Source organism: Aulonocara stuartgranti (genome assembly GCF_965226115.1).
Source record: "Aulonocara stuartgranti genome assembly, chromosome: 7".
Taxonomy (NCBI): domain Eukaryota; kingdom Metazoa; phylum Chordata; class Actinopteri; order Cichliformes; family Cichlidae; genus Aulonocara; species Aulonocara stuartgranti.
This window is the reverse complement of record NC_138945.1, coordinates 1191626-1217008: the sequence shown is the minus strand read 5'-3', so window position 1 is coordinate 1217008 and position 25383 is coordinate 1191626. Positions and strand designations below refer to the sequence as shown.

Here is a 25383-nt window from a genome sequence, read left to right as displayed (position 1 = left end):
TTTGGTGCCATCTCTGCGTCGGCCAGCCTCTCCGGACAGGTGGAGGCTGCTGACATCAGTGGGTTTTTTTGTTTCATTTATATTTATTGTTAGAGTGGATACAGTGACGGGTGAAGTGAATGCACTGGTTATCTCCTGTTTGCAGGTGTCAGGGAGCAAGAACCTCAAAGCTGATGTTAGAAGGCGGCGTCCAGATTCCCGGGTCTCAGTCCAATCGTGCATGTGTGAGACGTGCTGGACTAAAACCTCGCAGCTTACAGGAGGTGAAGCATCTGTCGGTGCAGATACCACAGCACACCCTCAGCGTCCACGCCTCAACAGGTCGGATCACCGAAGTGTCATCGTTTATTTTCCAGTCGTCTTGGTTTTTTCTCCCAGGTCCTCGTGGAAAATGTGGAACACACCATCTGTAAGTTTGACGGTATCAGTCTGGCAGCGGACTCACTCTCTTTGTCCCCAACGAATCAACTCTTTGTTTGTTCCAATTATAAACTATTTTGAGTTTTTTGGGGGGGGGGTTTTAAACTTGTAGTTACAAAAAAATTATAATAAATTGGGAAAACTGATAAAAGTGAAATGAAATGAGTTAATGGGGCCAGTCAAAGGTGTCAGTTTTACCATCCCATCCCAGTTCCTGCTCCGTTCCAGTGTAAGAGCAGGAACACCCGGAGTGAGGGAACACAGACTCTCCTCTGACTGATGTCAGTTTGTGCAAACACAGCGACCTGAGATGATGATGGTGATGGTCTCTACGATGAGACACTTGGCTGCCAGTTCATGTGAAGTTAAAGTAAAGCTTGAAGTATAGCAACAATAATCAAAGGAGGCAGCATGTTCTGAACAAAAGGTTTTATTTTTACTGTGTGTTGTGCGTCAGATGGTCCCTTTGTTTTCTTTCTCTTCTAATAGAAATAAGGCGGCTGCTCTTCCAGCTGCAAATATTCCTTCTCACCAGTCAAGCCTTTTATTTGTCACATGCAAAGTTTGCAGCTGCAGTGAAAGACGGACCTGCCTCCAAACGTCTGACTTTATCTACACTCTGACTACGTGGAGACGCTTGAGCACAGTGTCGTTGTTTCGACAGTAGAGAGGATGTCAGTTGTGACGTCAGTGCTTTCTGTGGCAGCGTGTCGCTACTTTAGCGAACTGCTCGCAGTGGACCCGCCCATCTGCTCCAACACCCGCCTCCTGCAGCAGCTCGTCCACTGAAAACACAGACACAGCTGTCAATCACAGTTAACTCATTTGTTCCAGATGTAATAGAAACCTGTAGAAAGTGTGTATCCATTCTTCTCCCTGTCAGCAGCTCCAGTTTTAGAAAAGCAAACCAATCATCAGCTTTTGTCTGTGATTAGAAGGAAATTCTGATATTTAGTTTTATATTCTGTTTCAGGGCCATAAGTGTGTGCATTCATGTCACATGAATGAAGCATATTTATTCTGATCATTCAGGTTGTCCTGAATAAAATGATGGAAATTAGATGCCAATTTCTTTAAATAAAGTTCTCATTAAAACCCTTTACAGAGAATTTCACAGGTCCCACATGACGGCGGGTGACAGGGTATCAGTATAAACTTAGCCTCCTACAACATTTCCAAGAACCTCGCCACCATGCTAGCTCCCCACCAACTCGGTCCAGAAACTTGCACTGGATCCAGATGAAACCATTGTGTCCTCTGATGTGGTCTCAGTCTTGTATCCCTACAACCGAGGCAGCAGAGACTGTCAGGAAACAACTGCAGACAGAAAACAGAACCAGCTTCACCCTGATACACCTCCACAACGAGGGTTTTTACAGACACAAACATGGATGTGCCATGGGCTCCCTGGTGTGTCCAACCTTTGAAATGGTAAATGGTCTGTATTTGTATAGCGCTTCACAAGCCGGGACTCGAACCAGCAACCTTCAGATTACAAGGCGAACTCCCAACTCTTGAGCCACGATCGCCCGTCGTTTACATGCAGGAAGGGACAGCACCTAGCCGATGATACCGATACATGGACGACACCTGGGTCAAAATCAAAACCCAAGAAGTGGAATCAAATCTGGATAGAAACATCAAATACACCAGGGAAGACACAAAGATAACAGTGCCATGAACACTGAGGACAATGGAAACCTCAACACTGAAGTTTACAGAAGCCCACACACATGGACCAGTACCTCCTCTCTGACTCCCATCACCCTCTGGAACACAGACTTGGAGTAACAGGACCCAACACCAGGCAGAACATGTTCCCTCTAAGCCTGAAGGGAGAAAGAAGGAACGCACACGTAAAGGAAGCATGTGTAACATGTGGCTCTCATCAAATCAGCAAAGATGCAGAAAAAAGAAGATCAGACACCAGCTATGGAGGATGAGAAGGACAAACAGAACAACGCTTCATCCCTGATGTAGCAGGTTTATCAACATCCCAGTGCACTTCAGACCACGCTACACACTCAGACACAAACTAAACAGCGTAGTGTAGCAGTGCAGTGAGGAGTGCTCAGACACTGGAGACACCAAACAGCCTCTCGATAAAGCCGTGGCATTTATGAAGAAGGACGTCATGTTTCCTTCTTTTTTCCAGCTCCAGGACCTGAATGACTGTGAACCTACATGGATGTAAAGACATGAAGAGTGGCTCGAGATTTTTGCAAAGCGCTACACAACATATGTTTGACATTGAGTAATAGATCCTTTCATTGAGTTTTCATAGAAAGTCATATCTGTTCATAAATGTTGCCTTACAGCCTGTGTTGGGTTTTTTGGCATCGCAGATGAAACTGATAACAGCCGAGTGCTTGAACACCACCACAGGAGAAGCTGAAGCTGCTACGTTATTCAGCAAAAATAAATATTAATGTAATATGCTGTTAAAAAAGTAACAGCACAGCCAGGCCAAATGCTGAAGTTCTCCAAATTCATCAGTTACAAAAAGTATTTGAAGGTTTTCTATGATGTCTTTTTCTTCCCTCGGTGGGATTTTGGGGCTCTTGGTGTTTCATAACCTCCATCTCTTCTTTCTGAGCCATTCCTTGGTGTATTTGTTAGCGTGCTGAGCATCATTATTACTTTCAAAGTTGGACTTTTGTTTTAACTTTCGGACAGATAGCCTCACGCTAGCTTCAAGCACTCTTTGATATGAAAGAGCATTTCTTCCATCGGGCTCCACAGTTGTTTTTGGATTTCAGCGCCTTTAGTCTGCGCTAAAAACATCGATGGTCTGTTTCAGCCAAACAAGTCTATCTTTAATTAGTCGTGCAGAGCGCTTTCTTCCAAAGAGGCGGCTCTTTGAAAGCACAGTGTGCTCAGTGCAAAATAGTTTTGCAGTAATATTCTTCTAAATGAGGACAGGCTTCATTTGTTTCTCTTTTATTTGAAGTATCACAAAACATGCTCTCCTCAGTCGGGTCAATGGTCCTGGACGACTCATGACTCTTCTTACAGTGGACTCGTCCATTTCTAATAACTGGGAGCATTTTTCAATCTCTTTCCTGCTTCTCAACCTTCTCTTTAGAGAGCCTCAGAGAGCTACTTAGATCAAGAAATGATGACATAAAATACTTTAATTACCAATAAGACCGACATGTTTCATGAGCTTTTTGACTGAACTTAAACTAAACCAGCCATTTCTGTAGTTTTTATATTAAACGTTTCAATAACTATTAGCATTTTTTTAAGTTAAATTGCATTTTAGCGTTGCACTTTTTTGACCCGTCAGTGACTTGGTGGATGTGTTGATCAAACATGGCAGTTCTACTAACAGGCCAATCATTTAAACAGAGATGCAGCCAGTTTGTTTCAGTAATGATGAAAGCAACAGAAAGAAAGAAGGATGGATTAGTGTAAGGTGTTCCCTCTCTCTGGAAACGACACAATCATTCAGATGGATTAGACGCGTCCTCGGGGAAATGACGTGTTCTGATAGGAGCTCCTTAAACGACCTTTTATCAGCAGTTAAAGTGGAGAATGGGAACCAGTCAGACGAGTGCAAACCAAAACCCTGCAGGATGTGGAGAAGAACACAAAATATTATGAACCTCCTTATTGCGGCTCCTCCAACCAACGGCCGCGGCAGGCTAAACATGAGGACAACAGGAAACACATGAGATGCACTTCTGTACTATTTGCTCCTTTTATTCCACATGGTACTGTCCACTATACGAATCAGCACATGGGATCAAACTATTAAACAAATGCACAGACTGCACAAACAAAATAACTGCAACTCACAAAAAATTCCCCCAATTACTACACCAAACTACAACATCGGCCTGTGGCATAAATTAGTGCATAAACCATACATCAAGTTACAGTCAACCTGACTCAAGCTGCGGTCGACAGAAGGTTTCCCCTCATGCTCACCCTACTTTTCTGCTCATCAACATCAGGTGCGGTGAACAGGTGAGTGCAACCACATTTACCACCTAACACACCCATGAGTCACGCCCCACGCCCGTGCACCAGTACAGTGATTGCATTTAAACCAACCCACTTAATCAAAAAAGGAACAACTCATATGGTTCCTACACTCCTCGTGTTCATTCCACATGCATAACAGCACGCATTCTTCTTGCTATGTGAGGCTTCAGGTATTAAAGTCTACAGAAACAATCTCGCTCAGCCATCTGTGGGCAACAAAGAAGCAAAATGCTGAGTTGTTGGTTTGTGATGCTGCAGAGCTCTGTTTTCACTGTCACCAACTTCTGTGTAGAAATGGATAAAAAGTCTGAAATGCTGAAAACTGCAGAGCTCAATGAGCAGTAACTTTGCTGCCTGTAACAACACCGTGCACGAGGATTCACTTCCACTTGTCAAAAGCATGTCTTTGTCCTGTCTTCCTTATATCACAGCAGATGGCCCCGCCCCTCCCTGAACCTGGTTCTGTTGGAGGTTTCTTCCTGTTAAAAGGGAGTTTTTCCTTCCCACTGTCGCCAAAGTGCTGCTCATAGGGGGTCATTGTTGGGTATATCTCTCTATGTACTATTGTGGGTCTACCTTACAATATAAAGCACCTTGAGGCGACTGGATTAACCCTCTCAGGCTCAAATTAAGTTTTTGTTGCTAATGCACAAGAGAATACCTGCAGTGGTACTTCTGAGTAAAAAAAACTCATAAAACATGTATGTGGGGTAATCGGGTTGTTAGTTTTTAACTGTTGCAAATCTGCAACGCCTGCCTCGAGAGGGTTAAATGTGAGTGGTTTTAGGAGACACTCACCCTCTTTGTCTGTCAGTTTCTCTCCCAGCCCGGTGAGTTTGGCTCGCAGCTCAGAGGCCAGGATGAAGCCTTTCTGCTCCTTGTCGGCCATCCTCATGGCCTCCAAAATCTCCTGCTCTGGCGCCTCCTGCTGGAGCTGCCGGTGCATGATGCTCAGGAAGGTGGAGAAGTCCAGCTCTCCTTCCCGGCCTGTGAGCAGAAAGAAAACAGAGATCTGCTTTTACTGGCACAAAGAAATGAGGCCACTGCAGGAGAAGGGAAGGGCGGGGGAGAAAGTACCACACAGTGTATATGAAATGAGCAAACACTAAAGCAATAAAAGCAAATGTAAAGAGTGTGGCTGTGAGGTAGCTGCTGACGATATGCAGTTAATTAACCAGAACACACACAGCTTCCTCCAGGCTGATCTCAGTGTGTATGAGAGAAACAAGGAAAAACAAATATCACCTCCTTTATGGAAACAGACACAAATATCAAAACTACAGCAAATTTAAAATTACTCCTCAAACTTTCGCAGCTTTCCAGGAAATCTAAGGTTCAGGGGCGCTGACATGGAAACAGGAGCTTCGTTCAGGCTTGCTGTCTTCTTACAACAATGACTGAATAACTTTTTCTTGATCTCAGGATATTAAAATCTTTATCTTCAGGTAAATCCATTAATCTGTCCACATTGGATTATTTATCTCAGCCCCTTCTGTCAAACATGATGGAAATACCAGCCCAATCTTGCATATCAGGGTCTCATTCCTCTGCCACGTCCTCCACCTGACCCAGCTGAGAGACCTGATCTCAGGGATCTGCCCCGGGGTCTCCAGTCTTTGGAAAATAAGGTGAACATTATCCAAACAGTAACACTCTCCTCCAGGACCTCCACAGCCTCTCGTGAGCATACGGGGGAAAGTGGAGGCCGAGAGAATCAATCATCTGCGTCTCCGACAACTTTTCACATGTTTTTGACTCCGTTGGTGCGGTGAGGAAGATGAAGGCAACACAGGGGACAAAGCAAGCAGGTCAGGTTTGATAAACACAAATGGAGCCATTAAGATCACATGAGGTGATAAATGCTTGGTTTGCTCACTGAAATAGCTGCGCTGCTCGTGGGCTGGTGAGCTGAACTGTTTCATTTCAGCACTTTCCCTGATTTGAGTTATTACTGCGTCACCTCAGAAATCAGAAATAAGGAGTCGGAAGGATGATTTCGGGAATACTCTACCCATGTTGTGGCTCAGGAGGTGGCGCTGGACCTCGGAGGGGGTGGGGCTCGACCCAAGGCATCGCATCACTGTTATCAGCTCCTTGGCTTCGATCTTGCCTTTCCGCTGGCGGTCGTACAGCGAGAAACACTCCTTAAACTCTGCGGACACATGAACACGTTATACACATGTGCAGGAGTCCACATTGTTGCTTTGTCATGTGGACAGAGCAGGATCAGTGATGTCAGCAGGTCTCAGCCTGAGTGCGTCACCTGCTGGGAGAAGGTGGATGATGCTAACAAGGTGCAAAGGAAACTAAAGAGCAACTTCAGCCTTCACTCCTGAGACAAACGTGTTAAACTTCACTCACAGCTCCTCCAGAGGCAGCGAGACCGATCGGACACGCGTGCCCGTCCCATCTGCTGCAAATGAGCCTCAAAGGCGCCTTTATCTTTCTGTACCAAGGTTACATCTGTTCACATACTACAGTGGATGCAAAAGTATTCGGCCCCCTTGAACTTGCCCACAAAGAGTGTGGCTGTGAGGTAGCCCCACTTTGCAGTTATTTATTTGTACAAAATGTATGATTTGTGTTCCATTTCTCACGTGTGCACCACTTTGTGTTGGTCTTTCACCTGGAATTCCAATAACATTGATTCATGTTTGTGGCTGTAATGTGACAAAATGTGGAAAAGTTCAAGGGGGCCGAATACTTTTGCAAGCCACTGTACATACTATGTAATACACAGCCGTGCTTCACAGGACTCTGCATTCACTCCAGCCGAAGAACCTGTTTTAGCACCAATAACGTGCAGTGATGTCTTTATCTGTCTCATCACTGTGGAGGAGTTTTAGTTGCGTCGCCTCATTGAGGTTTGCAACATCCGCTCATGCACAGCTCTCTGAGCTCTGCAGCAGCTCCATTCTTTCCTTCTTCAGTCGTTCTGTTGCAGACCTGCTGCTGTGCTGGGATCTTTGTCCTGTTGATGAGCCGGTTTGGTCCAAGCTTCAGCTGTGGGACACACGGCCTCACACTGACTCTACAGAGGAGCTCATGGTCCACTCAGATCATCGTCCCTCCTCCACCGTGCTGACGGCTGTATGAGGTCTTTGGTTTCTTCAAGCTGCTGAAGTCTTGTTCTTTGTTTACATGCAGCTTTGATTCAATTCAATTTTATTCATATAGTGCCAACAACAGTCACCTCAAGGCGAAGATCAAGATGAAGAACAACATCACAGCGATGTGTTGTATCAGAGTTATTTCTTGTTAAATCATATTTCTCATTCAGTTCAGTTTTATTTATACAAATCACAACAACAGTCGCCTCAAGGAGCTTTATACTGTAAGGTCGACCCTACAATAACACATACAGAGGAAACCCAACAATCATATGAGCCCCTATGAGCAGCACTTTGGCGACAGTGGGAAGGAAAAACTCCCTTTTAACAGGAAGAAACCTCCTGCAGAACCAGGCTCAGGGAGGGGCGGGGCCATCTGCTGTGATTGGTTGGGGTGAGAGAAGGAAGACAGGATAAAGACATGCTGTGGAAGAGAGACAGAGATTAATAACAGATATGATTCAATGCAGAGAGGTCTGTTAACACATAGTGAGTGAGAAAGGTGACTGGAAAGGAAAAACTCAATGCATCATGGGAATCCCCCGGCAGCCTACGTCTATTGCAGCATAACTAAGGGAGGATTCAGGGTCACCTGGTCCAGCCCTAACTATATGCTTTAGCAAAAAGGAAAGTTTGAAGCCTAATCTTGAAAGTAGAGATAGTGTCTGTCTCCTGAATCCAAACTGGAAGCTGGTTCCACAGAAGAGGGGCCTGAAAACTGAAGGCTCTGCCTCCCATTCTACTTTTAAATACTCTAGGAACAACAAGTAGGCCTGCAGAGCGAGAGCGAAGTGCTCTAATAGGGTGATATGGTCCTACGAGGTCATTAAGATAAGATGGGGCCTGATTATTTAAGACCTTGTATGTGAGGAGCAGGATTTTAGGCTTTGAAAAACTAAAACGTGCTGCCTTGTTCTTTTTAGAGAGACGAGTCTTGTTTGTTCAGTCTGTTTCTAGCTGCACTGTCACAGATTTTAACCTTTAACCTGCTAACTGAGGTCTGCAGAGTCTGAGATGGAGCTCTTGGGACTTTTGGTGTTTCACAGGCTGGATGCACATCGAGAACACATCCTGTGACCTCAGCTGAGATATTTCCAGTCCACTCTTCCATCCTGTCAAACTGTTTGACACTTAAAGACATTTTAATGATTTTAACAACTCAAACAAGAAAAGCCACTTCTTCCCTTTCCATTGTTGTGTTTGGAACATCAGGGAAATCTCACGATCTTCATCTTTTAATGACTCTTCCCAGCTGATTCGACTGTCATCCACGCAGACACTAAGTTTGCTGAAAACACTAAACTGATTGTAAAATGAGTGAATAAAAGCTGCATCTGTGCATGTTCGCCTGTGTCAGAATAAACTTGTGTCCCGTGGGAAGCCCTGACGGCAGTTTAACAGACTGGAAGATGAGAAACCACCAAACACAAGCAGACTGAAAATCAGTGTTTGGATGCAATACCTCCTCATTAGCAAACACTGCGCTCGGACCCTCGCTGTCTGATCGCGTTAGCGGGTCAGGGAGGTCAGCTGAACTGGAACAAGCGCTGCTTTGTGCCGCAGCGGCCACACAAGACTCTTCTGTCTGATTAAAGTCCTGCTGCCTGTGGCTGAAATAATAACCTGTCCTTCCTGCTGCACAGAGACCATCACGGTCAACGCTTCGTCATCTGAATGCATCAGTTTAAGTTCCAGCAGTAAGCAGCTGTGTCAGGACAGCAAGGGCACACGTGTCAGCATCTTACCGTTAATCTGATCCTGAGTCAGGAACTTTGCCTGGAATGAAAGCAGGAACAGCATTAACAGAAATCTGGACGACAGCGTGAAGCTTCAGCGGGGACGTTATCTCACCATTGTGTCTGCTGTTGTGACGAAGCAGCCGGCTGTCAGCGCTCAGGAAAACTGATCCACGCTCTGAAAGATGAGGAATGTAACGGGAGCGGACGGCGGATGCTGGCTGGGACAGCCAGGCTCATCCCTCTGCTGCTGAGGTGTCGCGTTTATGTTTGAAAGCATATATATTTAATATCACACATGCTGCACATACGAGCAGCTGAAAGCCTCCTACACACCTCTGTTCACCTCTGACCCACGTGACCAGGGTCAGAGGTGAACAGTCAACACTGGAGGACTCCTGAACGCCTAAAAACTGCTGCAAAATCAACAATTATTTGAAACAAAATTCAGTTTTCATTAGATGGAGCAGATACTCTCAGAGAGTCGATGCACAGGAGCAGAAAAGGATTAAAGGTTAATATTATTTCTAGAGCTACACATATTTTTTTTTATCTTAAATCTGTAAAATGCTGTTTAGTTGGAAACCTGTGAATTCTTCTGTCTAAAGACAGACTCGGTGAATCGCTCACTGTAGGTTATTTAAAAGTAGAATGGGAGGCAGAGCCTTCAGTTTTCAGGCCCCTCTTCTGTGGAACCAGCTTCCAGTTTGGATTCAGGAGACAGACACTATCTCTACTTTCAAGATTAGGCTTAAAACTTTCCTTTTTGCTAAAGCATATAGTTAGGGCTGGACCAGGTGACCCTGAATCCTCCCTTAGTTATGCTGCAATAGACGTAGGCTGCCGGGGATTCCCATGATGCATTGAGTTTTTCCTTTCCAGTCACCTTTCTCACTCACTATGTATTAACAGACCTCTCTGCATTGAATCATATCTGTTATTAATCTCTGTCTCTCTTCCACAGCATGTCTTTATCCTGTCTTCTTTCTCTCACCCCAACCAATCACAGCAGATGGCCCCGCCCCTCCCTGAGCCTGGTTCTGCCGGAGGTTTCTTCCTGTTAAAAGGGAGTTTTTCCTTCCCACTGTCGCCAAAGTGCTGCTCATAGGGGGTCATATGATTGTTGGGTTTTTCTCTGTATGTGTTATTGTAGGGTCGACCTTACAGTATAAAGCTCCTTGAGGCGACTGTTGTTGTGATTTGTATAAATAAAACTGAACTGAATGAGAAATATGATTTAACAAGAAATAACTCTGATACAACACATCGCTGTGACGTTGTTCTTCGTCTTTATCGGAGCTCTTATCGCGGTGTGCTCGTATAAACCATACTCTGAGCCTGAAGCCTCTCTCTACATGAACTGAGGTTGTATTAGAGCACGCTGCTGAATTTAATACATTGAGGATGTTTTTGAGGCATAACTCCTCCAAATTAAATTAAAAAGAAGGTTAAATTAAAAGATCTGAGAACTGAGACTTTGGGTATTCAGATACATTTACTTGGTTCAGTTTTATTCACATATATATCCACGCATATTTAAACAAATATTTGATTTTATATATTTCAGCTGCATTTTTCATGTTTCTTAGGGAAAATCCTTGAGCGTGAGCTGAGGAGAATGAATATTTTTGGTGGTTTGTGAGCTGCTTTCAGTTTTTGTATCCCAGTAATAAACAGGTGGAAAAGTGTGGATGCTGTGAGGCTGTATTTCTAATATCCAGTGAAAACCATAAACAGTTTCATCATGGCGTTCCTGTGATTCTGCGACAGATCCTCATTCTTCTCCTTCTAACTCCGTCATATGTGGCTCATCTGGTGGAGGTGGAGCGTGTAGACGGTGCAGGGCCGTGGGATGTAGATCAGTCCGGGGACTGTCGTCCTCAGGATGCTGTCGTTCCACAGACAGGCCACCCAGATCGCCACCAGGATCAGAGCTGCAGAGAAACTATCAGCACAGAGTCAAACAAAGGACATCTTATGTAGGAGTTTGCAGGAAGGCAGCAACCACTCAACAAGCAGTTGGGAAATGCTCATTTTCCCCAGCGTGTCACCAAACAGTCGCCTGTGTGAGCGGAGCTTTGGGCCCACAGATGGAGAAGAAAAGGGTGGAGGACAGTGAAAACGAGCCGTCTGCGTTAATGATGTGAGATGTTGTTTTAGCTATTATTGATCCTGAGAGCCTGAATGAGTCGGTGTATTACCAACTTAACCTTGAACCTTTAATGTTGGTCGACTAAAAACCTGAAAACATAATTATTTATGTTTCCCAGTTTGCTCATTCGCTGCGTTTTCTCTTTTTTTTTTACCTGTAGAACATGAAAAGCCCATCACTGTTGAGAAACAAGCCCCGCCTCCTCTGATGCATCACTGTAGTGGTCATGGCGAAGAAGGTGAAGGTGAAGAGGATGAAGGTCTGTCCTTCTGTGATTAAATACCTGTCGCCAGGGACAAAGAGAAGCATAACCAATCAGCTCAGTGGCTCCATCAGGTGGCCGGTGGGTGAAGTCGCCCTGCAAACGTCCACTGGTGTAAGCAGACCAAGCCGCTTCAGGGATCATTTCAGGGGAGGAGCCAGTCGGTTCGTTTTGAAGCTGTTTTTCTATAGGTGAGTGTGAGGAAGCTTCCTGCCATGTTAAAAATGTGTTTTCCACTCAGTTTCAGTGTAATTCTAACTGACCAGAGTGCAACATAAGTGCACATCGGGCAGTTTTCCACCGTGTGTGTTTCAGTAAGGTGACCGTATTTTGATTTTCAATAAATAGGACACTTGGACCAGTCATGAAGAACTTTAATAACACTGTTTCATATTTAAACTATGCTTTCTCTGTACGGTTAATGAATGGTGACATAAAAAAGGTCATATAGGCTTTTACAAGTCAACGAGTGCAAAAAAAGAGGACGGTTGGTCACCGTAGTTACAGTGAATCACAATCGTTTGAAACTTCCTGCATCCGCCAGCAACCTTTTGCTATCCAGCTGCAGAACGCACTTTGTCTCCGTCACACTCAGAGGTCTGAGGCTTTCACTATTTGTGTGTCAGAAAAATGATGAATTTTAGGTTTGTGTGTGAAAACAGCCATTCACCTGTTTGATGCGTTTATGTTGAAGGGAGCAGTGAACTGAAAAAGTTGCTTTAATTTAACAGCAGAGAACGAGCAAAGGTTTAAAAACTGCAACCAGCAGAAGCACAAAGTAAAACACTCGTTTGGTATTTAAAGGTCTGAGTCGACCTTCACTCGCTTCTTGAATTCTGTCCTCACTGCATAAACCAGGAAGTCAGCAACACCTGAGAAGCAGCTAATCAATTATTACTAACAGCTGGAGGTGATCACACACACACACACACACACACAGCCTCAGGTGGTCGGGTATTGTTCTTCAACTATTTACAGGTGAGTTCAGCTGTTACCTGGTGGGAGGACAGCCAGCAGATTAAAGCAAAACTTTCAAATGTCCGAAATTCAACATAATGAAGATTTAACTTATAAGAGTTCTAATTACTGATATTTCTTTATTAAAACTCAAAATATCCACGATTATCTGTGACTTCAGCTGTGACCTGTGATTAAAACAAATATTTAAAAAATGATAATATTATTTTATCACTTAGCTTCAGTCCAACTCGGCCACCACAAAGGTCATTTTTGTCCATAAAGAAGCAAATATGGCGTCTTAAACCAAAAATAAAAACATGCTTTTATTTTATACTCACGCACTAGTCAAAATTCATTCTGTATATTTTTCACGTCCACGCGTCTAAACTGTGTGTGTGCCGCTGTGATTGTATACTGGGAGAATATTTCATGCTCTGTAACTTCAAAGCTTCTCCGTTGTGTTCGTTGTTTCTGCTGCTGGGAGCCACCTGACCCCTGAGCTCTTTAGATCTTCTTAATTATGAATGAATTTAATTTTGTTCTGCCTGGCTGGCTGGCTGTGTGAGTGAGTGTCTCAAAAATATGGAAATGTCCTGGAGTAAAGTCGAGAATGAGCCTCTGCACGTCTGACTCTCACACAATACACAAACCTCTCACTGCAGACTAAATGCAGATTTATGTACCTGCTGCTGGACTTTTTTAATTACTACTTTCAGCCAACACAGGTTTCACTTGGTGCCTCCATCTGTTAGCTACTTTGGGTTTAAATAGAAAACTCTGTGGTTAATGTTCCTCTGAGATGAAAATAACAGCTTATTTGATGCTCAGTCATCCAGGTAAGGAAATCCCAGAAAGCCCACTGAAGACGCTACGTCCAGTTTTCAGTGGGAGAAACGGTCCGTCACTCATCCAGGTGACCTCTTGGTGTTGAAACATGTACCTGCAGACTATTCACACCTACAGGCCAGTGGCCACGCCTTCAATGATGAGGATGTAACATCCTGGACAGGGAGGAACGCTGGTTTGAAGGCGGAGTCAAGGAGGCCATTTATGTGAAAAGGGTAGAGACCATCTCTGAATGGAGGAGGGGGCCTAAGGGTACATCTGTCACCATCTTACAATGCTGGCCATTGATTGGTGGTCAAGACAGTTTGCATATTATTGATCAAGGAAGTGACCTCACAGCCCATTGTTCCTTCAGTGGGCTGGTTTCAGTCATTATGCAAATGTCCTGTTTCTAAGGTTGGAAAGCTGCAGTCAGCTGAGACTGAAGACGTCACCTGATGATGACGAAGCGTTGATGATGTGTTTTCGATGTCTTGGCTCTCACAGGGCAGACGGACGCATTTCATCAAAACTGGCAATTATTATTCCAAGTTGCTCTTTTTCTTTAAAACTCTGGATTAACGTTGCTGCACGTCTGTAAGCTGCTTTGCAACCCACCTCCAGCCCTTCACATGCTGTTTATGAGCTAAATTAGTATCAGTAAAACCTAAAAGTAAGTTTTGTTCTTCCCTCAGATATTTGCAGGGACTGAACTTTAAGCACGGACAGAGCATGTGCAGAGGATGTTGTAGTAAAGCAGACTGACCAGTAGTAGGCAGCGTTTGGAGCGAGTAGCATCCACGCTGACGGTGGCATCCTCTCCTCCTGCTCCCTGCGACTGAAACAACCATTGAAGAAGAGCACGAGGACGAGGAAGAAAGGGACGTACCTAAGGAGGAAAACGATCCTCGTTACAAGAATAAATGTCAAACATCGACATCGTCTGCTCTTTTGTTGAAAAATCGCTTTTCCTTTGAATTTAAAGCTGCATTTGTTTTTGTCTGTTTTGCAACATTTTTCTGTACTTGTGCTTAATTATAATTATACATTTTTGTCCTCATGTGGAGTCATCGCTTAACACAACACAACAGCTTTTTCTCTTCTTACCACATCATGTGACCAACAGTGTCATCGTAGTGAAACAGCAGCTCAAAGACGTCGACCTGAAAAACACAAAAACTTTATGAACACGAATCAATTTTATTCATTTATTTGTTTTATTTCTCAAATAGCAGATGATGCATCAGTCATTCAACTGTTTCCCCAAGTTCAGATTCACATGTGTCCTCGGGTCTGCGGCGCTGTTCGTCCATCTGGAAGGTTTTGGTGTCAGCTGTCAGATTTCTGCTGCCTTCTGTATGAAGATCAGTGGAGGTTTCTTACATTCTACTTTCTCTGAACCACACTTCACTCACCAGCTTAGACTGAAGGATCAGAATCAATGTGTCAGAAACAGACCTGGAGTCCTTTAAATTCTCACTGTGTTGTTGTGCATTCAGTTCAGATTGTAATGGGGACGAGCTGAACTCTGTATCAGGAGAACAAGTGTTCAGCTTCAGTTTCACTAAATCTGACTCACACCGAGGGAGGATGAGGAGGAGGAGGAGCGGTTCGGTTCTTACAGAAGGATCTCAGCTCAAGGACCCCCTCCTGAGCTCAGATGTATATTTTCCCACCGTTCACGGTCCGGGGTCCTCTCACTGTTTGTTATTCGGTCTTTCGAGTGCAGCACCTACCAGGGCCGAAGGTTTGAGGTTCCTCATTATTGGATTCTCTCTAACAGGCAGGTGCAGCTGGTAACCAATCAGCAGCAGGCGTCTCGTGATGGAGTCTGCCACCAAGTGAAGGGTGGTTCCCATGGAAACGGCGATGATGCCAAGGCGGACGGCGAGGCCCGGGAGCATCCAGGGGCTGCGTTCAAGCATCTGAGACGGAGCAAAGTCAATTAAAACTCAGAAAATCGACACCAAAGGAGTTCGTCGTGTGGGATAGCCTGAGGCGCGTCACAGTTACTTTGAGAAGTATGAGCGGAGCCGTGACGTTGTACAGGAAGTGGAGATGGTCTGCAACCCCAGGATGCTGCAGAGGGAGCCAATCGGCAGGGAGGACGAGCTGCCAAAAACAAGACACTTCATGGTTAGGTTTTCCCAACATTATTCCACTAATGCTTTATTATTATTATAATAATTATTATTATTCCAATGCAGATGAGCGAGGTGGCGTCTTAATGAAAATATAGCGACGACTGAAAGCGATCACGTTTCAGCAGCAGAACAAAACAGATGCTGAATGTCCTGTTAGGCTCCCTCTGGGTGAAAATAGAAAGTCCCGAAATTAAGCGCTAGTCATCGTTTTGTTACCATGACGACAGGACGGCCAACATCCAGGATCCAATTCTGGAAGGTGAAGCTGAGCCAGAGGTCTAGGTGGAAGCGAGGCCTCGGCAGAACCGCCTCCACCTGCGTGGAACCGGCCGAGCGGCTGCAGGACACAGAGACGAGCGGAGGAACGTAAACGCACCGTTAACACAGAAAAAACATAGAAGCAGCTGAAACAGGAAGACGGGAAAATGGGAGCTCGGTGATTGCAAAAGGTGAAAAATGTCTCCAGCCTTCACAGGTTACGGACGTCAGGAGGTCTGAAACAACAGCACAGAGCCTGTTTGAAGGGAGGCTGCAGTGGACTCTGACTCTCAGACTTATACGAGCTTATACTGACTAGTTTAAGAGAATGGGTCGTATGAATAAAAAGAGCTTGTCTTCCATTGAAGTTAAATTGATATTCAGACCTGTCTGAAATCTCACAGAGCCCTCGTCTGGGCGCACACGCTGGACTGATCTCAGGAGCTGAGTTATGGATGTGGAGCGGGCTCCTGAGGTAAACTGGTCCTGGATGAGGGCCCAGAGGGCCACACAGAAGAAATCAAGTGCCCTGACCCTGGAGCCAGGACTGGGGAGGAGGGGCCACCTTTCTCTGGGCCAGGGGTGTCAAACAAAAGGTCTGGGGGCCAAAAGTGGCCCAGCAAAGACCCAAATCTGGTCAAATGAACAGCTCTGGATGTGTTAAAGCAGACGTAAGTGTTGGTTTTAAACATTTTTTACAAGTTTTACAGAAACAGACAATCAACTAACAGAAGTTCCTGTTTTTTCACAATCGAAGAAGTTTATTATTTTCATCATGAGGCACAGTTAAAAATGTAGTTTATTTCTCACACGTTTTAGAGTTGTGCTGATAGATATTTCTTTCATTTACTACAGCAGCGTTTCTTTATCATGAGGTGTTTTCAGGAAAGTCGGACTAACAGGAGGCCCTGAGCTGAATCTGGAATACTTTTATGAGCCCTGAGGAGAACTCAAGGACATGGACGAATAGATGGATGCAAGGATGGATGGCACAGTTTAGAGGTTAAAATTTCATCTAATCTCATGAATTAATTAGTAAATAAATAAATTAGATGTTTCTGTAGAGGCGTCTGCAGATGTCTTTTAATCATTGGTCCAAAGCTGTGACATTAATTAAAGGTGAATAACTGATTATGGGTGGGAATTATGAGAAATTGAACTGCACAAACCTGCACATGAAAGCTGCTGCACGCAGAGCTGGGTTCTCTCTCTTCCTCGTGGACGTCTTCGTGTCTGTCCGTAAAGTCATATTCTCTGCGTTATTGTCCTTTTCATTCCCACCGAGGTGTCAGTCCCACAGCGAGCACCGGTGCTCCAGAAACGGTTTCTCTTCATCTGAAATAAATCAAAGCAAATGATTTCACCAGCACAAACACAGAGCTTCTACAGGAAGTCCATCCATCAGGTTAATCTGTCAGCAGATTAGCATTAATCTGCACAAACCCCCCTCCCAGTTTTTATTAGATTAATCTGGTTTAGATGAGCTGATCTCAGAGCTTATGGTCCTGGAGTTCAGTGTAAAGAGATAAAAACCTCAAAAACATGTTTTCATTTTACTGAAAAGGAAAAAATGAACCTGCAGCATCTGACTGAGCAGAGCTCAGACTGAGCTTGCTCTGCTGAAAGTCAGCACTTTGTAGTTTGAACTGCTTTCAGGTGACATCAGGCTGACTGGGACAGTACAGCTATAGCTCATCTTTTCACCTGCCGAGTGAAAGTAAAAAACCCAAACTTTGAAACCACATAATCACAACTACATTTTTTAAGCAGTCAAACAGTCTCAAAATGAATCTGCCTGAAATGCAGCATAAAATCAGGGAATGTACAGAACATAACGGATTAATGGCCTCTCAAGAAAAACACCACACTCACACTTTAATAAGTGTTAGAGAAAAAAACTGTATGGCAATTAATAAGAAAGAAATTGATTAATGACACATATCAAAAATTAATAATATAAAAATTGCAAATTTACCACAACTTGACACAAAAATTTAAAATAAGCAAAAGAAAAACTGGAAGATTTCCTTTTTAAAAATGTGAAAAATAATAATAATAATAATAATAATAATAATAATAATAATAATATAATAATAATAATAATAATAAATTATAGGCAATTTAAAAAACAAACTACGAAATATATGAAATATTTAGACAAATTTCAAAATAATCTGAAGCTTGGGAAATTAATGGCAAAAAATATCTATATAATTTTTTTTTTATCTTAATTTAAAATTCAAGTTAAAGTCATTATTTTATACTAAACCAATTCAAATGGATATCTCGTGATTATCCTGACGGTTTTTGTTTTGATGAGCAGATGCAGTAATTGACCCGGACCAGAGGGTGGCGCTGCAGGGCGGGCCCTCTCGCGGTGAGCAGCAGAAGAAGAGGCGGGAACAGAAGTTGCTGGAGAACGTTCCTGTCGGAGGTGTTTTAAAGCGGAAACTTCCGTGAACGCTGAAATCAGCTGTTTGTTTCTGAGTGTTTGACGCTGCGGGACGTCGTTTTTATTTTCAGCAACAACAGGAGGTGTCATTTATCTGACCTTTGACCTCAGACACGCTTTGGAAGCCGCTTGCTGACGTTAGCAGTTAGCCGTCGGAGCTAACCGGTCCACTCGCTCTGCTGCTGCCCGGAGACGCACACCCAGAGTCCAGTGCTTATAGTCAAACCAGCCGGGACCTCTGAACGTTTCCTCCGGGGCTGTAGGTAGGACAGAGCCGTTTCATGTCACCCCCGGGGCCGGTGTGGACTCTTTAATGGGAGGCGGATCGCTCCGGGGGAGTGGACGCTGTCAGTTTGGAAGAACGCGGAGCTCCTGGCTTCCTCTCGGGCTCTCATGGAGTCTCTGGCCGGGTATGTGTACAAGGCTGCCAGCGAGGGCCGAGTCCTGACCCTGGCCGCGCTGCTGCTGAACCACTCCGAGGCGGAGACGCAGTTCCTGCTGAGCTACGTGACCCACCTGAGCGGCCAGAGGTCCACCCCGCTGATCATCGCGGCGCGGAACGGCCACGACAAGGTGGTCCGGCTCCTCCTGGACCACTACAAGGTGGACACCGAGCAGACCGGCACGGTTCGGTTTGACGGGTACGAGCTCACCCGAGGCTACCTGCGCTCCACAGCCAGGTTTATTACTCAGATATCACCAGTTTCATGAAGTCAGGCAGGACAGAGGTCACGCAAAACTCAAAGTGTTTGTTAAAAGAAAAACCGAGTTTACAGAAATTCGTCTGATGTAGTTTGACTGGTCCTCACCTGCTAACCTGCTGCACCAGCTTATGTCCACAGCAGCTTTCATATAGTGCCCTAAATAAGTGTCAATCAAACTAATCTTGGGAAATGAATAAACTTAACAGAAGTTAACAGAAACAAAACTGGTGCATTTGTGAAAAAAGGGTCAGAGGTTAAAAATGGAAAAAGTCTGACATGATGATGGAGAACTAATAAGACATTTTTGTTGGAAACAGTTTTAGAGGATGTTTAAAAAGGACAATTATTACATTTTACAGCTGTTAGCTGCTGTTAGTCTGCATTAGTGAAACTGTTTGAAATGGATCTGTCGTTGTTGGAGGAGGAGGAGAGCGGGATGATGAAGGCGTACATGTGTGAAAGTCATAGTATGGTCTGACAGCGGTTTGTGGTGTTTGGGGATAAGTCGTACTCTGTGCGGGCGTCTCTGATCACATACATAAAATGTGATCAGGTGAAAAGACGATTTCCATCTCGGCCACTGTATTCCACTTCCACACGCTGCGAACCATATATACCGAATATTTTAATGGATTAATTCTAAGTTGATTCAAATTCAAATTTTACTTGTCACGTACACAGTCATACACAGTACGATATGCAGTGAAATGCTTGGACAACTGCTCGTGACCTAAAGAGAACAAAAAAGGAAAAGGCTATGAATAAGATAGGAAATAAATATGAAAAATTAAAAAGGGTAAATTTAACTAGGAAGGAATAAAATATAAATTAAGGTTAAAAATGAAATAACTGTACAACACAAATTAGAATGAAGGGTAAATTTAACTGGGAGAATAAGATAAAATATATAAATTAAAGTTGAAAATAAAATAACTGTACAACAAAATACACAATATAGAACTATATAAGAATGTATGAAGAAATATAAATAAATATATACACAATAACAGCAGCTGTACAAGTATTAACTGGAAATGAAGAATATAATGTCCAGGGTTGTGCAATCCACATTATGTCTTGTGCAGTGCAAATATGCTTAAAGTGATTTAAGTAATGAAGTGAAAACAAAGTCCAGAAAGTCCAGTGTGTGTGTAAGAACTGTATGTGTGGGTCAGTACTGTGTGGTGGTGTGATTGAGAGACCGTATCGCCTGCGGGAAGAAGCTCCTCCTCAGTCTCTCTGTGTTGGTCTTCAGGGAGCGGAATCGCTTTCCTGACCTCAACAGAGAGAACAGTCTGTTGTTGGGATGGCTGAGGTCCTTCACCATCTTCCTGGCCTTGGTCCAGCACCGCCTGCTGTAGATTGAGTGCAGGTCAGGGAGGGGTGATGCGAACACATCAAGAGGATATATATGAATACTATAATCTGGTTTCTATCAAATACTCTAAAAAAATGAGGTACTGTATGTTTACCGTTATATAAGCGATCTGTTTCACTGCAGCGAGGTCTTTACGTGATGAGGCTGAAGGCTCGGTTAGATAATCAGAGCACCTTTGAAGTGATAAGAGAATCCGGATCACGGGGAAAGACCAGGTTTCTGTTTCATTTTAAAAGCATTGAAACCAAAAGCTTCATTCAGCGGCTCTTTACCTCAGCAGGTGTTTGCTTTTTAAATTATTCCTCGTTTAATGAGCAGTTTGTCAGGAAACAGATGAGCAGCCTGAGGGGTCGACATGCTGCAGGTCTGCTGCCGCTATCCAAACGTGACGGTTCAGAGTCTCCGTGGAACGGCACAAAGACCGCGGCGTTTTATCTCTGATGGTTCAAACATCTCGTGGAGGTCGACAGATGTATTCAAAGCATGTCTGTGTCCTCTGGTCCTCAGTCATCAACGTCACAGTCAGTCCCACTGTGTGCTCTCTGCAGTAAAGGAAGAGGGCGCGCTTGATTCATAACCAGACAAAAGAGAGCTTGAATTTTACTGAGATTGTTCTGTTTTCATGAGTTTTGGTAAACTGACACTGACACCTGCTCTACGTAAACGGCTTTCATTTAGAAAACACTGAATGGGTGAAGGACAGAACTCCTGAAAATTACAATTCAACCAACAGTTGAATCTGTTTTTATTGTTCTTGTAGTCGTTACTGTCGTTGTTGTTTGAATCGTGACCATTTAACCGGAGGATGATGACACGTTAACGTTTGTTGTCTCTGGCCTGCAGCTACGTCATCGACGGTGCCACGGCGCTGTGGTGTGCAGCCGGCGCAGGACACTTCGAGGTGGTGCGTCTTCTGGTGAGTCACCACGCCAACGTCAACCACACCACCATCACAAACTCCACCCCCCTGCGAGCCGCCTGCTTCGACGGGCGTCTGGACATCGTTCGCTACCTGGTGGAGCACAACGCCGACATCAGCATCACCAACAAGTTCAACAACACCTGTCTGATGATTGCCGCCTACAAAGGCCACACGGAGGTGGTGAGGTTCCTGTTGGAGAAGGGGGCCGACCCCAACGCCAAGGCCCACTGCGGGGCCACCGCGCTGCACTTTGCAGCTGAGGCAGGACATCTGGACATTGTCAAAGAGCTGATGCAATGCCAGGCATCCATGGTGGTGAACGGGCATGGCATGACGCCGCTGAAAGTGGCAGCGGAGAGCTGCAAGGCTGACGTGGTGGAGCTGCTGCTGGCGCACGCCGACTGCGACCCTCACAGCCGCATCGAGGCCCTGGAGCTGCTGGGCGCCTCGTTCGCCAACGACAGGGAGAACTACGACATACAGAGGACGTACCACTACCTCCACGCGGCCATGATGGAGCGCTACCGCGATCCAGACAACAACATCACCAAGGAACTGTTCCCAGCCGTCGAGGCTTACGGAGGGCGCCGCGAGTGTCAAACGCTGCAGGACCTGGAGGCCATCAGGGTGGACCGCGACGCCCTGCACATGGAGGGACTGATGATCCGAGAGCGGATCCTGGGCTCGGACAATATCGACGTGTCGCATCCGATAATCTACCGTGGCGCCGTCTACGCTGACAACATGGAGTTTGAACAGTGCATCAAGCTGTGGCTGCACGCCCTCCGCCTGCGGCAGAAAGGAAACCGCAACACGCACAAGGACCTGCTGCGCTTTGCCCAGGTGTTCTCGCAGATGGTCCACCTGAAGGAGCACGTGTCAGCCGCCGCTGTCGAGCAGGTGCTGAGTTGCAGCGTTCTGGAGATTCAGCGCAGCATGGTTCGCGTGGAGGCCGCCGCTGAATCCGAGCTGCCACAGGCCATGGAGAGTTACGAGTCCAACGTCTTCACCTTCCTGTACCTGGCGTGCATCTCCACTAAAACCACCTGCAGCGACGCGCAGCGCGCCGCCATCAACAAGCACATCTACGACCTGATCCAGCTAGATCCGCGGTCACGCGAGGGCGCCTCGCTGCTCCACCTCGCCATCAGCTCCACCACGCCGGTGGATGACTTCCACACCAACGATGTGTGCAGCTTCCCCAACGCGCAGGTCACCAAGCTGCTGATCGACTGCGGCGCGCAGGTCAATGCCATCGACAACGAGGGCAACACGCCGCTGCACGTCATCGTCCAGTACAACCGGCCCATCAGCGACTTCCTCACGCTGCACGCCATCATCATCAACCTAGTGGAGGCCGGCGCGCACACGGATATGACCAACAAGCAGAACAAGACGCCGCTGGACAAGAGCACGACGGGCGTGTCCGAGATCCTGCTGAAGACGCAGATGAAGATGAGCCTCAAGTGCCTGGCGGCGCGCGCCGTCCGGCAGCACCAGATCATGTATCGCAACCAGATCCCCAAAACGCTCGAAGAGTTCGTGGAGTTCCACTGACGCCGGACGATTTTTAAAAACGTTTTTCTAACAGTTCACACGGTGCTGAGGTTGGCAGCTCAGATCGTTTTTTGAGCATTTTTTTATAAAAAAAATCTTTTTTTTCTTTTCGGCAGCACCAGGCAGCTTCCTGTTTTGCCTTACCTCTCTGCCAGGAAGCTGCCGCCACGTCGCCGTGATTGTGTAAGAAGAAATGATCGGACCGAAGGAACGAGTGCCTGAAGAGACGCCGCCGGACGACCGAGCTCAACCACCAATCAGCCGTCGCGCAGAGGATTATTTTTTAATTGGAGAGAAGTTTTTATTGGGGTTGTTCCTGACTGTGGCGGGTCGAGGCTGAATTCAGACGTCTGCTTCATCACGTTTGAGTTCAACTTTTTCTTCTGGCTCTAAAGAAACTGTGCGGACACTCCTGCTCTGAATCCTTCCACGCCCTTTTATTTATAGTTGTGGGTATTTATTTGGGCAGCGTTCAGCCTTTTTCTCATCAGCTGTGTCGGGTTTTGTTTTTGTTGTTTTTTTAATGAGATTTCTGATAAAATAACTGCAAATGAGCTGCTTTGACTTTCTCTCACTGTCTGAGAAATTCTAAAAAGAAACAGCATAAAAAATGTCAAAGTTTAGTGTTAGAAAGAAAACAGACGACCTTTACACGGAGTTTCATCAGATTTGTCTGAATGCAGATTTTATGTCCCGATAAAGTTAGTTTTTTTTTTAGTTAATGGATAAGTACGTGCCAAAAAGCCTCCGCCGAGGGTCGAACTGAGTCTTGAAGCCCAGATTCAGTTGAAGTGTTCAAACCGACGTCTCTCCTGGTGTTGTAGAAATCAGCAGGAGTTACACTTTGATGCCATAACGTGACAAAGTTTTATTTTATTCTAACTTTTGACACCAGGATGTGAAAAGTGAGCCAACAAAAGGCTCGTCAGTCGGTCTCTTACGGTTTAGATAACGAGCACATCTCAAGCTCGCCGTGATGGATGTTTCTCCACGCTGACTCTTGGGAAGCTGCGAGCGTTTCGGGGGCGGGGGACTCGACTGCCGGCGGCCTTCCGACTGACACGTGGGGAGCTGGTGCGGCGTCGCCTGGGCGTTAATGACCATATCTGCGTCACCCTTGCGCACTCGCAGACTTGAAAATTGACCGAGGCGTTGGGGATCTGCAGAACCGCCCGTGGAATTTACTGTAATGTTTTGGCGTTTGTTGAAAGCCTCTCGTGTTGGTGAACGCCCCGCTGCAAGAATCAAAGATTTTAAAACTGGATCTGAAACCAAACAAGGAAAAGAAATCAGTTTTGAGTGCAGGTTTCAGATTTCTGCATCGTAGGCGTCACCTCACCGGGATCAGCAGTGCCTTTAAGTAAAACGTCCGGATAATCCCGACTCGCATCCAGTCTGATGGGCCGTTTTTAATATGAGCGTCGTTAAAGTGAGTGGTTGAGAAATAAATGGTAATCTTACTCGGTGCTAGCGTTTAGCGGTGTGAGACTGGAGTCGGCGGATTAATTTTCCAGATCTGGAGCAGGATCCTCCAGGAGGGACGTTAGAGGATGAAGGTTTTGATCGATGCTCTGCGGGCGTTTTTTGCATTCCTGCCGGATGTTGAATATCGACGCCGCGGCGTTTTATTTATCTGGGAGCAGGTCCGACTCTTCTCACATCCCTCCCCTACTGAAGCTGCCTGTCACTTTATAAACACCTTTAACCCAAACGTCACGTTCGTGAACATTTGTGCTCAGGTCGTTGAGCTTTAGATGCTCGCTAAGGCCCGGCCTGTTTGGTCCAAAGTGAGGATGAGACGTTTGAGAGCAAAGCTGTGGATGCTCCAGCAGAGGCCCGCTCTTATTTTCCACACAGGTGCCAAATCTCACCTGCTCTCATGTTTATTGCAATAATATGATGTTCAAATGTAGACCTGAGGTGGGAATGGTGTGAGATTTAGAAAAGTTTCCTGCTGATGTTTCCTCCTGTGTTTAACATCAGACTTTATTATAACACTTGGGAGGACGGCCAAGCGTTCGGGTTGTTTTACTCTGTTTGGGAGCGCTCGCACCTCAATTGACCGTTAAACATCAGGTTTAACAAGCCGATCATGGTGGAAACTTTCTCGAGGCTCTTCTTGGGCCACCGTTTGGCGTCCTGTAATCAGGTGTTGGAGAGCGTTTGCTCTCCTAATAAAACTCCAGCTTTTATTACCCATGTGCTCACAGGGCATTAGTCTGTGCCATCCACAGAGCTCGTTCTGTTTAATTCATTTTTAATTTCTTACAACTATCATTGCAGGAGTGTTTGTGTCCTGGTGGGACCTTTTTTTCATTAAAAGCAGGTTTCTGTGGCTGAGATGAAGCCAAAGATGCTCAGTGTGCCAGGAAAACGTAAGAGATGTCAGCTGATGGGTACTTCCTGCGGGGTGAATGCTGTTAAATTAAAGTCTTCTGTCTGAGCTCAGCTGCTGTGTCCTGTTGTTGATTTCTTTTCCGTCTTTGAAATTGAAACTGCCAAAATTCAGATGA

General features: G+C 45.4%; 3 protein-coding genes across 8 annotated transcripts; 1 reads left to right on the top strand and 2 right to left on the bottom strand.

Moving 5' to 3' along the window:
- Positions 1-599: 599 nt before the first annotated feature.
- calml4b (calmodulin-like 4b) lies at positions 600-9511 on the bottom strand. 2 transcript variants are annotated; one of them, XM_082540171.1, is made up of 5 exons: positions 9372-9511; positions 9266-9296; positions 6422-6562; positions 5209-5397; positions 600-1205 (listed from the first exon to the last, which is right to left on the bottom strand). In XM_082540171.1, the coding sequence occupies exons 1-5, from the start codon at positions 9372-9374 to the stop codon at positions 1108-1110; spliced, it is 462 nt and encodes a 153-aa protein (XP_082396297.1). In that variant the 5' UTR covers positions 9375-9511; the 3' UTR covers positions 600-1107. The 2 variants fall into 2 exon arrangements, with proteins under 2 accessions (XP_082396297.1, XP_082396296.1); XM_082540170.1 differs by having other exon boundaries at positions 9266-9511.
- A 950-nt stretch (positions 9512-10461) lies between these two features.
- Positions 10462-17335, bottom strand: cln6b (CLN6 transmembrane ER protein b). Of its 2 annotated transcripts, none has more exons than XM_082540159.1 (8): positions 17027-17335; positions 15816-15936; positions 15469-15567; positions 15192-15380; positions 14563-14618; positions 14222-14344; positions 11563-11691; positions 10462-11190 (listed from the first exon to the last, which is right to left on the bottom strand). In XM_082540159.1, the coding sequence occupies exons 1-8, from the start codon at positions 17104-17106 to the stop codon at positions 11031-11033; spliced, it is 957 nt and encodes a 318-aa protein (XP_082396285.1). In that variant the 5' UTR covers positions 17107-17335; the 3' UTR covers positions 10462-11030. The 2 variants fall into 2 exon arrangements, with proteins under 2 accessions (XP_082396285.1, XP_082396286.1); XM_082540160.1 differs by having other exon boundaries at positions 10464-11201.
- Positions 11738-25318, top strand: fem1b (fem-1 homolog b). 4 transcript variants are annotated; one of them, XM_082540138.1, is made up of 4 exons: positions 16435-16528; positions 16743-16859; positions 18181-18950; positions 21235-25318. In XM_082540138.1, the coding sequence occupies exons 3-4, from the start codon at positions 18703-18705 to the stop codon at positions 22868-22870; spliced, it is 1884 nt and encodes a 627-aa protein (XP_082396264.1). In that variant the 5' UTR covers positions 16435-16528; positions 16743-16859; positions 18181-18702; the 3' UTR covers positions 22871-25318. The 4 variants fall into 4 exon arrangements, with proteins under 4 accessions (XP_082396266.1, XP_082396265.1, XP_082396264.1 ...); XM_082540137.1 differs by having other exon boundaries at positions 16438-16528; positions 16733-16859; XM_082540140.1 differs by lacking the exons at positions 16435-16528; positions 16743-16859 and adding an exon at positions 11738-11861.
- Positions 25319-25383: the final 65 nt, after the last annotated feature.

Coding starts and splice junctions, on each gene's coding strand:
- calml4b (XM_082540170.1), bottom strand. CDS start 9,320: ATGCTGTTCCTGCTTTCATTCCAGGCAAAGTTCCTGACTCAGGATCAG. Junction 6,563..9,265: donor GACTCAGGATCAGATTAACG/GTAAGATGCTGA, acceptor ATGTGTCCGCAG/AGTTTAAGGAGTGTTTCTCG. Junction 1,206..5,208: donor GAAACTGACAGACAAAGAGG/GTGAGTGTCTCC, acceptor CTGTGTTTTCAG/TGGACGAGCTGCTGCAGGAG.
- cln6b (XM_082540159.1), bottom strand. CDS start 17,106: ATGACTTTACGGACAGACACGAAGACGTCCACGAGGAAGAGAGAGAAC. Junction 14,345..14,562: donor ACTGTTGGTCACATGATGTG/GTAAGAAGAGAA, acceptor TTTCCTCCTTAG/GTACGTCCCTTTCTTCCTCG. Junction 11,191..11,562: donor GGGCTTTTCATGTTCTACAG/GTAAAAAAAAAA, acceptor GTTTCTCTGCAG/CTCTGATCCTGGTGGCGATC.
- fem1b (XM_082540140.1), top strand. CDS start 18,703: ATGGAGTCTCTGGCCGGGTATGTGTACAAGGCTGCCAGCGAGGGCCGA. Junction 18,951..21,234: donor GGCACGGTTCGGTTTGACGG/GTACGAGCTCAC, acceptor TCTGGCCTGCAG/CTACGTCATCGACGGTGCCA.